General features: G+C 38.8%; 1 protein-coding gene across 5 annotated transcripts in view; it reads left to right on the top strand.

Moving 5' to 3' along the window:
• PTPN13 (protein tyrosine phosphatase non-receptor type 13) overlaps window positions 1-14,063 on the top strand; it is a 112,812-nt gene that overhangs the window by 55,663 nt on the left and 43,086 nt on the right. For all 5 annotated transcript variants that reach the window (XM_033060192.1, XM_033060193.1, XM_033060189.1 and 2 more), the window contains 2 exons: window positions 9,258-9,353; window positions 11,000-11,099. In XM_033060192.1, the coding sequence (XP_032916083.1) occupies window positions 9,258-9,353; window positions 11,000-11,099 (196 nt within the window). The remainder of the gene's footprint in view (window positions 1-9,257; window positions 9,354-10,999; window positions 11,100-14,063) is intronic.

The raw sequence follows: 14,063 nt of genomic DNA, 5'->3' as shown, positions 1-14,063 counted from the left end.
TTATATAAAAAAAAAAAATGCTGGTAACAGCCAATTGTCAAGTAATTTTCCTCGAAGGAAGATTCTCATCTCCAGCTATTAAGAGATGGATTTATGCCCCCAAGGAAAGGCAGAATTTAATCTCCAGCTTTCTGGTTTTGTGCTGTATAACTCTGGAGTTAAACCCTTAAATATTATTTTTTTTGCCTCATGTTCAGATCTTCAGTGGGAATACTTCACACAAATTCCATCAGTTAATTAAAAAAATGCATGGGGGAAAAACAAGTCTTCGTAATTATTGTGGGGAAAGTTGTAAAATTACCTCCATGCAGAACCCTGTAAGTGGAACCGCACGTTTTATTTGCTTTGGTATTGTGGAGTGATTTTCAGGGGTTGTAAATTTGAGACAGTTGGATAGAAACTGAGAACAGAGCTGGATCCTGTTTGTGCTGGGCCAGAAGGCATGACTTGGTCATCCAGGGTGTATGGTACAAGAGCTGTATGTACAGAGCTAGCTCAGACACTCAGGTGCACTCAGACTCATAAGTTAGCCTGCCTGTTGTGTGACAGAAATAGCTGTGAAAACACAGCCTACCTTGGCCTCCTTCTTCTGCCTGAGGAATAAAGACCTCCATATTAAGGAGAAGTGATAAAGCCTTTTGTCAAGGTTGAATTTCTAAAAATGCCCGCTCATGCCCTATGTGGCCATCTTGGGAAGTGCTTGTATTGCAATTGGCACAGGAAGCCAATCCTTTCCTGTGCATGTGAGCCTTTTGTTCCAGAAAGGAGGAGTGTTACTGAAATGGCATAGGCAGGTTAAAAAGCTGCTGTGATTTCTGTCCAGCTGGAGTTCTCTTGTGCTAATCAAATTAGCATCTTCTGATGAGGATTACAGTTATCATGTGAAGAAATGAACACAGATGAAAGCAGCACTGTCGAGATACCATTGTTTATCTCTATAGCAGTTTGCTATCTGTTGTTATCTACCAGGATGTCTGGATGAGGTACAGGGAAGCCTGGTTGGCTTTTGGTTTAAGTGTCTGAAATCAACAGGGTCCATCTCAGGTATATGAGTCAACTTGGATCCTTGGAGGTAGGCAGCTGACAGACTTTAGGAGGAGGCCACTCCCAGCATTGAGAAAGCTCAATAGCCTTGTTGTTCAGGAGTGCAGCTTTGTGCAGGTTTGTGTTGCACAAGAGCAAAACCAAAAGCATGGCCAAACCCATTGATGAGCAATGGGTTTATCATTCTCATTCAAGCAGATTGGGAGATGGCAGAAAACAAAACATGCCCATGCCTTGCAAACTGAGATAGGTCAGATGTGTGAAACTGCTCAATTCATAAGGGGAATGGGTGAAAGTGCAGTCCAAGTGAACTGGCAGCTGGGCCTTAATAGTCACAGAGGCTGAGTGACAAACTTGTACAGGGAAGAGTGAGGCAATAGCCAATGACTGCTCAACCTTCTGAATTACTTGCTAGGAAAAAAGTAAAGACGCTTTCATAACACGTAGCTGGGTTTCAGAGTTTTCTGTTTTCAAGGAAGGTGTGTTTCGCTCTTAAAGGTGGGAGAGTGTGCTTTACTGTTATATTTTAGGCTCTCAGTTGTTTGATTTCTTCACTCAGTTAACTACTGAAAGAAAATCTTTTGGACCAGAAACTAGTTGTGAATCTGAATTTTTAATGAACCAGTTTAAAGGAGTGTTCTAGTAAGATGGAGGATTAATGCTTTTTCACATAGGAGTTAGTTGCTGTTGTGCCTTATAGGGCTTGAGAAGCTTGACTGGAAGTATCTATTCTGCCTTAGTGAGCAGATTCACAAAAATCTTAATAAATAAAGTCTTCTAGTCTGTTAAGACTTCTTTCCCTTTTTGTTTTTTTTGTTCAATATGTTTTACTGTTCCTCATCTTACTTTTTTTACACCAGACATGTCCCTTAAGATCTTTCAAAAAAGGTCTATTGCCGGTTTCATCTGTCAAAGAAATGAAAAATACAGTCTTGAGTTTTTTTGTGCATTACTGTTGTATGTAATTTTGAAGTACTTAGTGGGTAGACAGATATTTCCACATCCGACACTATCAAGTGTCAAGTGTGTGAGAAATTACTCTTCTGACCAGTGTAGCTGAGAGGCATGAGTGAAAAATAGAGAAGGAGAATAACTTACCTCAAAAGTTCCTGCAGTTTGGAATGAGGGTTCAGTTCAGTTTGGAGGGGGAGGAACGGGCAAGGAGTCACAGGAAACAGGGCTGTGGTTGGGTAGCAGAGGAGAGACAATCTGCCTTCTCTTTGGTAGGTCTGGGGGTATTTTCAGTTCAGTTGAGCCCAGGTCTAGGTTACAGCTGAGTTTGTGTAAATTGCCTGTGCTTTTGGCTGTATACATTGTTTTTCCATTTTTGAATTGTGAAGTGGCATTGGACTCTCTGTGAGTTGAACTTGGCGAGATAAAACTTCCCTCCTCAAACTACAAAGGACATATGGCTTAATAGATACGTAATATATACATAAGTGACATATGGCTTATTTTTCTTTAACTTACTTCGGGTTAAGCTGAAAAACTTTTCTGTTATTCATAAAACCTTAAAGAGCTGACTGCCTTGGAAAAAGAAAATGTTCTTGAGCACAGGCTCTGGTTTGCCAAGCTTTCACTCAGAACAGATTTTTACAATCTAAATTACAAACTCATGGAAAGCAGAGTTTATAGTGGAAAGAATGACAGAGCTTTAATTACAGCTGTGCTGTAATACTTTGTAGTGAGCTGCTGACCATCTAAAGTGCACTATAATACACTGTTAGAACATCTCAGATTTAACCTCACAAGGTTTCCAAGGACTACGTCCTTGCAACTGCCTTGTTCTTGAACTCACTGACTTATATAATCTGTACAGTTTCAGGGTTGAGGTTGTTTATCTCTTCTATACTGAAGATGGTTGTTTATGATTAGGTGCTATTTAGCCAATGGGGACAAGGGCAAGAGTCTGCTATAAGGTGTAGCCAATTCTGATCACTGATAAGAGACTCCACAAGTGTGTGTTAATTTTACCAAGAGAGTAAGTTCTTCATCTTTGCCCTTTTGTTCATTCTTGTTTTGTTATGGAGGTTTTGTGACCTTAGAATTTCTTAGAGTTATGAAGTTAGCTGTTAAACCCAAACATCTTACCTGTACCCAGAGAGCAGGTTTTGTTTTTGTTGTTCTCTTTAAACTTGGAAATTGTTGCCTGGGACCTGTGTCCCATTTCTTTCAGAGAGAAAATAATATTCTTTTACATTTTGCAAGCTTGCATTGTGGCTCAAGAGTGTGAAGGTGTCGTCTGTTCTCCCGTGCTCCACGTTTTTTTACCTTTTCTCCCATCAAACTGATTCCATCTCCTGACACTTGTGAAGTGTACACACACACTCAAAATTTCCTATCCTAGGTCTGCCTTCAAATGGCTCAGTAGCAAGGCACAAGGCTGTGGGATGGTGATGGTGGCCTTGTCTGAACCTCTCCTTTTGCTTAGGCAGCTCCTCCCCTCACTCTTTGTTTGCATAATTGAAAGGGTTTAAGTGTTACTTGAGTGAATGAGTATCCTTTAAAACAATTTTTTTTAAATGCAGTGTTGTTTATGAGGATGTTGTAAGTGAGATGCATGAGGGACCATAAAGCTTTCCCATGTCCTTGTGGAATACAGGAGGACAAAACCAGTTAGGAGAGTAGTAATATAGCTTGCTGTGGGTTGAAATAGAAGGCAGGGCAACAAAAAGATGGGAGAATATTGAAAAAGTTGATTTTGCTGAAGCTCTGGAATTCTGAATCCAGGGGTGGGGAAATGGGGGTGGTTTGGGAATATTCTCAAGCCTTTGTTAAATGCTTTGTTAAATGGTTTTGCAGTTGGGAACCATGTGAACTCCAGACCCACACGTTGTGTTTATTTGTTTATTCCTCTCTCTTTTTTACCATTTTTTTTCTTTTTTAACAGAAAACCCAGATTAAGTCCTCACTTTTTTGTCTTATTATTGCTCTTGCTCCATGGAGTCAGCAGGAAGAGGCAGTAATATTCTGTATTTCTAGAAAAGAACCTTTTCCTCTTAAGTCTTCTTCCATGTGTTTCATCTCATGGAACTTTTCTCATTGGCTACCTTGAAGACTCATTTGGACCCCATTTATAAAATTTCCATGTTATGACAGCCTGTGTTCAACTGGGAAGGTTGCAGTTAGGAAAACCATAAATACCTGGATTTTAAACCCTCTCTTAGTTTGAAGTTGTATTTTTGAATACAAATACAAGGGAAAATTTATGCAAGTAATCCAGCAGTTCTTGGTAGCAAATTTATCCCGGCAGATTAAGGCCCAGAGGTTTGAATCTGGGAGCTTCTGTAGAAGTGGGTTAAATGGGAGATTGGATTTAGGGTAGAAAAAAGAAATAATTGCTTTACAAACTTAGCACTGTGAATTCATTGAAGTGTACATACTTCCTTTTTCTTTTGAATTGTGTGTTCTGAGTTTCTGAGTTCACCATGGGCCATTGAGTCATGGATAATGGCACATCTGTTTGCATGTGAAAGCAAAGGAAGGGGCAGTTTCAGGTTTGTGGTGCTTCAGTGTTTTTAATTCATTGGTGGTAAAATAGATTCTCATGTGGTTGATCTGTCCAGTAGAACAATATTGAGAAATAATTGTAATGAATCTGAGAGGTAGGATAATGGACTGATACTCTTTCGGTTAGAGAACTCCAGCTGTTGATTTTACTGAGACAAGAGATGCTGGCTTTTCAAGGAAGAAAATATTTGTGGGATATCTGTAAAATACAAGTACTATGGCGTCAACAATTATTACTTTGTGCTGAGTTACACAGCTAGTAAACCAGCTCTTACAACTGTGTAATTGCACAGCAGAGTGGCATCTGCTTTATCTCATCTCTCAAGCTCTCAGCAGCTCACACAATCTGAGATTGTCAATTTTTGGTCAATACTTTACATTCTTAGTTGGATAAAACATTTAAATTAAAACAGGCAAACAACTTTGTTTGACAAACTCTGTCTGGGCCTGTGTTAGTTTGCATAGTTTATCCCAGATGGCATGGTCCAGATCCAGAAAACAAGGGTGTCTTTCTAAATACACCACTATTGAGTACTTACCAGACCCTGGCGCTGTTATTGTTAATCTCTCTGTTTTCCTTTCCAGCCTAGCACTAGAAATGTGTGTTCTCTGCAGTTTTCCAAGGCTGCATTCTTCTCTGTAGATTAGATCCTGCCAGGCCCTCTGCATCAGATTGGGCTCCCTAGGGGGTTGCCTGGATGGCTGGCGACTTGGACTGCATGTGCAATACAGCTTTTTCATGAAGAGTGTGAGTGGTGGGAATCCTGCAAGTTAAAAGAGCCTGCTCCCCTGGAAGTCAGAATGGATTAGTTTCCTTTGTCAGTTGTTGGGATGTGAACCTTACCAGGAATTTGAATTGGATCTTGATGTCCTTCCTGTTAAACCCATACTGACTTGCGTAAGAAAGTTCAAGTTTTCTTAGATGAAAAGAGGATAAGAAAAGGAAAAGAAAATATTACTCTAATCTATTGATTTAACTCATGGGAAAGAAGTGGGTCCCAGCTTCTCCTGAAGGACAGTTAATGTGTTTTAAGTGCTATTATAGTACCACTCTCCTGTAATAGACACCCACCAGTAAACTTCAAAGGGCAAACAAGAGCTCTCTCCCTGTCATGAAACTGCTGGTTTAATTCTGCCGCCCTCTCTGTGCCGCCAGAAATAATTCTGTAATGATGTGTATTTGAAAACCTGTGTATCTGATGTGACTCGTGTTCAGAATAATGAAATTCCAAGCTGAATGTGGTTCTCTGATTTCTGTTGAAGTTGGCTGAGGTGAGGCTCTCTGTCAGTGACTTGTCTGGGCTTGCACATCTCGCCTTGCGTAAATAGCGTTTTGTTATTTTATGCTGTGTGAGGTGCCTGGGAGGTTGTGCTCTGCTGCTTTTGATAGGGAACTTGAAAAAGCACCACTGCAGCACTAAGCAGTACAAAGACTTTTCAACTTGTAATGCATCATCTACCTTTGCATCATGGAGCTACCACATACTTATTTTGCTTATTAGTACAAGTTTTATGTATTCATTTTAGTTACAAACTCTTAAAACATGCTTAAGCTCATGGAGTTTTTTTCTACTAAAGTGTGAAATGGTTCGAAGTGTTCTGGTAAAAGACTGTAATCTAAACAGTGAAATGATAAGGAGGGGACTGATACAATTATTTTGCTACCATGTACTTGGTGTTTATAGAAGTTAAATCAATTCTGAAGTCTCTCTTCAGTCACCGAAACCTTTTTTTAACAAAAAACAAACCAAAGAAACCCAAGAAACTAAGACAACAAACCAAGGCCATTTGGAATTCCCAGGGAAAATTGTAAATATGGGAGATAAGTTGTTTTATTGTAGTCTTTAGCTTTTGTTGTCATTTTTAAGCTCCCTCCCAGCCAGACAGACTAGAAGTTTGTGCTTGCTTTTGAAGCTTCTGTATGAAAAGCTAAACTTTAATTTGATCCCAGAACTGGGACTTTGTGACCTTTGGAAGCCAATTCTTAATTAGAAGCTTAGCTTGGACATGATCCAAGTGCCTTCTTTGAAGTTAAATCTTGGTATGATACGTTAGAATTGAGGAGAACTTGCTGGAGGAGAGAACATAAATTATTTGGATGACTTTGTGAGCATTATAGATAGAATATTCTCAATATTTACATTTTAATTGAGCATTTGCAGGTCTGCAGTGCATATTCTATCTGTGCCCCAGGGAGAAAGACACTTGGTGAAGAGGAGAGCAGTGCTGGGGGATGTTCAGGGGATATACACAGACATTTGTATAGGCCAGCAGAGAGCTGGAAGGAAGATGCCACAGCAGAAAACAGTTCCACATCTGTTTGTATTTTCTCTAAACTGAGCAAAATGGATATAAATCTAGAAGATTTACATGGAATTTCAGGATGTGGCTTCTTAATTGACTTTAAACTTTGCCTGATAGCCTTCAGTGCAGCCCAGCATGGAAAGGTTGTTGAATGCTTCCAGCAGGTGAGAATACTTTTGCTTGTGTTCTTGGGTTGAAGGATTAGGGAGAAGGATGTGGCAAGGCAGGAGTGTGGTCCTGTCTGCTTGTTGGGCCTTATGTGGGAGTCTGTGACAACATTGAGATAAACAATGTGTAGAAATCTTGCTTTTTGTTTCTTGGCTCATGGACTTCTTGGCCTACAGCATGGCACCAGCTCCTGCTAACAGGGTGAGTCAGGAGAAGTCAAACACCCTGCAGAGTCCCATATCATACCCACCACCTACAAACACTTGTCTCTTGGTTTAACTGCATATTACTGTTTTACCATGGGTATGGTTTTTTCAAAATTTAATGTCTCAAAGAACCAGAATGAAGCCATAATTTGTGTGCAATTTGAGAAGCCCTAGCTGCTGACTAAGTGGAAAAAAATAAGTCTGTTTAAAATCTCACGTCATATTTTATTGTTCCCTCTCCATCATCTTGCTTCAAAGTCAGTTCAGCAGACTTGAAAAACCTACAGCTAATAAAACTACTGGGAAACAAGAGGTCTGGTTTTAGTTAAACATTTCAATACTGTAACTCCAGTGTCGTGTTTGGATTGATGCCTCACTTAAGGGCTGGGAGCATTTTAAAAACACATCTCCAAAAGCTACCCACTGAATTTGGTTTTTATTTCCCATGGTAGGCAAGTAATTGCTAGACTGGGGGCAGATTTCTTTGTTGTAAAATCCACAGCGTTGAAAGTAGCCATTGTGAAAGATTGAAGCAACCTCACTGTTCCCACACAGCCCCAGTGGATTCTTTTCATCTTGCTGTAGGTCCTTTCTGAGAGTGGTGTAAAATGTTCTTTGGATTAATTGGGTTTTGTCCTGCTAAACTGCAACTGGAATGGGTTGGTGAGAACTATTGGTTTTGTTAGTTGGTTTGCAGCTTTGCTTACCTTTCCCAGTTTTCTTAAAGATTTCCTACACAGCCCAAATGAACTGGGTAGAAATGGGGGCACTACTGGCTTTTAAAGAGGAAGATTCTGGAAACAGGTAGTCCAAAGTGAACTAGTCTTTAGTTCTTGGAGTACTGCATTATCTTACTTCTTTTCACGCTTTTTTCCTAATTGGAATTTTTCCTACTTCTGTAGGAAGTCTGTATGAGTAGTGTTGTTGACTAACATCTGACCTGACAGAAGTTACGCAGTGGGTTTGTTGTTCCCTCAATTTTTCACCAGATGTTCTGTTTTCTGGACGTGGAAATTTGGAACTTCTGATTTCCTTCTTGCAGCTTCCAGAAATATCTGTTCATGTGTTCCCCATTTTGTATTCCTGCATTGCATATTCCTTGCTGTAGTAACTGGCACTTGTTTTCACAGCAGTTACATGTGTTTTTTCTATATTACTGCTTTTGTTTTCAAAAACAATAACTATAGTCAGACCAGAAACAACCTTCTGCAAATAAGGACACCTGAGGTTTTTTGTCTCATTTTGACAGTGAAGCATAGGTATTCCCAAGATGTAGAGACTCTTTTTTTGTGTGTCTGTGTTCTGCTTTTATCCACATTCTATGGGTGGTTGTTGGCTTTTGCTTAAGGAGGTTCTGGGAGATGGTTGCAAATGTCAAGCACGTGCCCCCTTCTGTGGAGTCCTTTGCTCCAGTATGTTATTTATGTAATCCCCTGAGAGTAGGAACTGAGACTGCTGTATTGATTTCTCATCACATCTATTTAGCTGTTCTGGTTAATTAAATATCCTCTAGGGGCTTACTAATTGATTGTTAATCATATTTTGTGGATGTCAAAGATAAGCTGAATTATAATTTTCCAGTGCTTGCTTTCTCTGTGGATATTTTTCTTTTTATGTCATAAAGGAACCAGGGACTGAGTTCTGATGGTTGCTTTTTACATGCAAGAGGTGCACACCAAATGCTTCCACCTGTTTTGTTTGCAGGAGGGATCTGTTTTTGTCCTGGGTCTTGATGGGGTTTTTTTTAATACTGGTTTTAACTTGGAAGTGGTGTTGAGGGAAGTTCAGAGGAGGTGGCTGTATTGGGGTTGCCAAGAGGGGCCAGGCTGACCACAGAACCCTCAGGCCATGGGAACAGAATGGGACTGTGCAGCATCCCCTGGGTGTTTGCTTTTAGACTCCACAGCCACAAATGGGCATTTTAAAATTGTTTGAAAACATTTTTTAAAATATCAAATGTTTGTGATTGATTTTTACATTATGACTGTTGCTTTTTATTTCTGATACCTTGATTTAAACTTTCAGAGCCTTTGAGAAGGTACAAATCTTATCACAGCGATGTTTATAGTACTTCGAGTGAAAGTCCATCTGTTATTTCTTCAGAACCAGATTTCAGGCAAGGTAAGACCTGTGTTTAAAAACCAACCAACCAACCAACCAAAAACCCAAAGAAACCAAAAACCTGAAGAAAAAAGTTCAAGATGAAAACCAGACCCCAAAAGCCTTTAATAGGAGTCTTGATACAAAGTTCTAAAATGATGAAATTACAACATCATGTACATGTCAGCATAATGTGCAGTCTGTTCAGAAATGAGTTTGACATTTAGCACTCTGGGAGGGAACTTGGTAGGAAAAGCTGGAAATAGTTAACTTTTTACTAGGAATGTTCTTTTTTAAATAGCATGCTGAAAAAAAATGATGGAATTGTTGTTAGTGCACAGTAACAGTGAATTACAAAAGCTTTATATGGAACCTCTATGGTATAATTATATTGGTGGGTTTTACTATGAGGGTTAAGTGGTTTATAATTTATATACCAAGGATTTCAGTGTAATGCAAAAGTGCTACATAGTATAGGCTGTTTGTAAGATAAATTCAAGTAATTTCTATTAATCACTTGAAAAAGCAGGAGATTATATAAAGGATTGATTGCTGATGTATGGCAGAAAAAATTGTCTTTGCAGAATCATTATAAAAAATGGAGACAAATCATTGTGGTGAAAATTAGGAAAGAAAACAATAGTTAGAAAGCTGGAGTATAGCTGCACTGTATTCTGTATGCACAGAATTCTAGCCCAGGCTCCATGTACTCACTGCTCTCTCAACCTACTTTGTAATTGTCTGTCCTTGTTCTTACTGAGCCAGAAGCCTGAGGAGCAGTAATATTGAGGCTCCTATAATTTCCCTTTGCTTGCTTGCAATTTGGAACAGACTGTTTATGTGTTCCAGTCCAAAGTCAACAACTCCAAAGTCTGTACAGGCAAGACAGAGCTGTCTTCTGCCTTCTACTAGTAGTATATCTGAGCTCAGTGAAATGACTGTCAAAAAGCACTATTTCTAAATCAGTGTGGCTTTAGTGTGTTCTGCAGGAGCTCTCCTGCCAGCTCTGTTTGCTGAGGGCACAGTAAGAGGGGGAAGTGAAATACTGTGTAAAATCAAGCTCAAAGTGTATCATCTCAGGTGCTGCTACAGGAAGATCTCCCACCAAAAGCTATAATTTTGCAAAGAGAATCACAGGTTGATATACTGCCAAAAGGAAAAAAAACCCTATAAATTATAATGAGGAGTCGGATTCCAGGGATAATGATTAGAAGTTCAGATACTGCTTTCTTAACTCCTTTTTTTTTTTTTTTTGTGTACTGGATGCATAGTTAACTAGCTGCTCTCTTTCTGGTCTGGAGTAGCTTTGTATGATGTCTCTGCCATGTGTTTGTCTCAACTCATGTCTGACAAAAATGAATGACCTTGGGAAGGTGTCTGTGCAATTGTGTGGGGTTTTAATGTGATTTCTTTTAGGCCTTCCTTAGTATTCTTCTTAAAGGACTATCAGCTATTTTTGTTGGGGTAAAACTGTAAGAGAACTCTAAAAACTGAAATCAACTTCATAATGCTAATTTGTTTGATACTGTAGTGCCATTGTGCAGAACACATTAATTTGATTCCTTCGGAGTAATCTCATATGACTGATAAATCCTTGAGTTTTAGATGGGATTACTCTGTGTGCTTTGTTGCCCAGTCACGTATTAATTTGTCTTTTGGTTTGCTAGTGAGAAGAAATGAAGGTTTCAAGAGAGATGATCCCAGTGGTGTGTTATCAGGTGCTGATGATATCTCCACATCAAGTCAAGCTAATTCTCAGAGAACAAGGTAAACCCTTTTGAAACAATATGTCTTGGAGTGCTTTTTCTTTATCAAAGAATGTATGCTGAATCTGCAGGTGAAGTTTTTCACTCCCATCCCTGCTTCTGGTTAAGATTTTTTTTTTTAAAAGACATATAATACTTGAATGAAACTAGCATTTCAGAGTTATATATTGCATTCTGAAGTAAAAGTCTCATGATGCACTAAAATGTAGAGGTTAGTTGGGCACCCACATTCATTTCCCATGTTTAATGGAGCCTGGGTTGAACTCTATCAGCTTGTTATTATAACTGTCAGAAGATCTGGAGCGATGTTCTGCTTGGAAATATTTAATTATTTTATAATTGTACTTTTCCAAACTAAAGGTTTTGAAATTACTGATATTAATACAGATTTATTTGGGGGGTTTTTTTGTTTTTTTTTTAATTTACTAAATAAATGCCACCATGCTTTTTTCCTTGAAATAAGTCAAAAGTCATACATTTGGTTTGGTTATTTTGGCAAAATCTTACTTCATGTTTTTGTGTTTGGAATAAATTTTTTTAATGACTCAGCACGTTAAACAGGCCAGTTCAGTAAGTTTTGAAAATTACTTTGCTGTGCAGTGTGTTCAAATATTGCACTGGTGTGAGTTTCATTTTTTCAAATACCATTCATCAATACAGCTTTAAAAGGTATGTTCTGCTTTGAACATCACCTTAGTACAGCATCTTTTTAATACAGCAGAAGCATATCTTTCCATACCTGTTACATTTTGAGAATGGTTCCACTCTAAAGGTTTGAAATTTTTTACTGACATTGACCTTTTGGATTTAAAAGTTTCTTCTGATCTCTGCCAGATTCCTAATCACATTAAAATATTTTATCAAAATGATGCAGGTAATTTTTGTAGCAAGGGGTAAAAAATAAAGGCATATATCTTTCTTTCCCTCTCCCCTCATCACATTAGAGCAACAAAGCCTTCTCTTGGCAGCTTTTTGATTTGTATGCTGCAAATCAGGAGAAGTACTGCTGCTGTGCTCAATATCCTAGGATATTTATATGGTTTTGGTATAAGTTGGAGGGGAATCCTGCCCTATCCTGTTAAAGACACGTGGAAGGGTGTGGAGTCTGGGCCTATGTTGGGTGATGTGATGCTGCTGGTGAATGTGTCCTCCATGTTTGCTTAAAGCAAAGGGTGATGTCAGTAAATAGGGCTTAGAGCCACGCTTTGAATGTGAAGATGAAAATGGGTGAGTGTCTGCTCCTTCTCTATAGTGTGTGCCAAAAATGGATCTGACTAAGGCAGGGTCTCTAATAAACTGCATCTCAGTGCAGGTGAGCATGAGAAGAGTTCCTTGGAGGTCATACAGCTTTGGTTACTGGTTTGATGGTTTGGTTTCCTTACTACCTGCACTTTGCCTGAGAAATGCAGAGTCATCTAAAAACGTATATATTGGCATTTCTGGCAGGGAAGTAGTATTTAGGTGCAGCTTAACTGGTCCACACAGTTTTGTTGTCAGGAGTATGATATCTGTGTAATGCTGTATGTGTTAGTGGTGTCCACACAGTCGTGGGAATCCAGCTTGTATTCACATAATAGATGTGCTTTTGTGGCAGACTTCTAAGGGTTACTGGTTTATATTCTATGTAACCCTGTTCAAGAACTGTACATTTTTACTTTGTGCTTCATGCTGTCTTAGCACCACACTAAAATGGCAAATCAGATTATTGCTACTGTATGTACTGAAACAATATTTAGCTTTCTTATTTGCCCTTTTTTTTTTTTTTTTGGTGAAAACTGCTAAGTCAACCTTCATTCTGCTTTGCCTTGAGCCCAGGAAATTGCCCATTCAGCACCATAGTTATGCTTCCAAATAAACCGGCCGTAATTTGCGGATGCTGATAGAGAACTTTTGTTTCTATTTACAAAGTATTTCAGAAACAGAAAGTAGTATGTGGTATGTAAATGAGTCACATTGTAAATGAGTCATTGTTGTAAATGAATCGGGCCTATTATGCAAGTGAAAATGCTGAGGTAAAGCAGCACATAGTTTCTCATGGTTTTGTTCTCATTATTTTATATTACTCTGTAAAGACTGGTACCTTTAATGGATGTAATTTGTATATGTGTGAAATTTAGAAGGAAAATATGTTTTGCAAGCACAGCACAGACTTACCTGTTGTACTTATCAATGGAATGGATTTTATGTGTCTGTGACTATACAGTATTTTTTAGTATTTTTTTTCCTAATCTCCTGTTTCCTATCCACTCTGATACCACTGCACTTGCACAAAAAATGTCCTGGTGGGGTACCACGGATAGTTGTTTACTGATTTTCATAATTGTTCACCCATTTTTATAGGTAAACAAGTTTGGAGTTTTTTATTATCTAACTACCAGACAGTACATATATCCAAGATGAAAAAAGTAAGGCTGCCAGCTAGTTCTACTGGCTTTTTTTGCAGACCTGCTACGAAACAGGACAGCAGCCACAAGCAGAATTCATACCTCTGTTAATAATAAGAGCTAAATAGAAAACAATGTGCTCTCTCTGGCTTAACTACAGCAGCTCCTAAAAGATTCCAATGCCGACAAGTGTAAAAGGAATTCCATCCAAGATGGTGGTTAGTTAAATCAGGGATTTCTAAGGAAATAACTTAATATTTTTATTCAGGACACTGCAGGTTGCTGCTTTAAAATGTCCTGTGTTGCAGCACACCATGGCTTTTATGACTTCAGAAACCTCAGGTCTCAAAGTAAAACTGATGATAGGAAGTAGTTCTGAGGAGCAAGATCTCAGGGTTTACATGCTTTGACTGGCCATTTGATTCCAGGGTTTGAGGAAGTATATGCAACTTAATCCATTACTTAAATTCCATCAGCCCTTGGGAGCATGTTTCAGTGTCTCTCTTGTATTCAAGAGATACCATCTGTACTTCAGTACATCTTAATTTTGCTGCTCCTGTGACATATTCTTAGGCCCACTC

The sequence above is a fragment of the Catharus ustulatus genome, chromosome 5 (genome assembly GCF_009819885.2).
Source record: "Catharus ustulatus isolate bCatUst1 chromosome 5, bCatUst1.pri.v2, whole genome shotgun sequence".
Lineage (NCBI taxonomy): Eukaryota > Metazoa > Chordata > Aves > Passeriformes > Turdidae > Catharus > Catharus ustulatus.
Note: the sequence above shows the minus strand (reverse complement) of the source record. Positions and strands in the feature narration are given on the sequence as shown.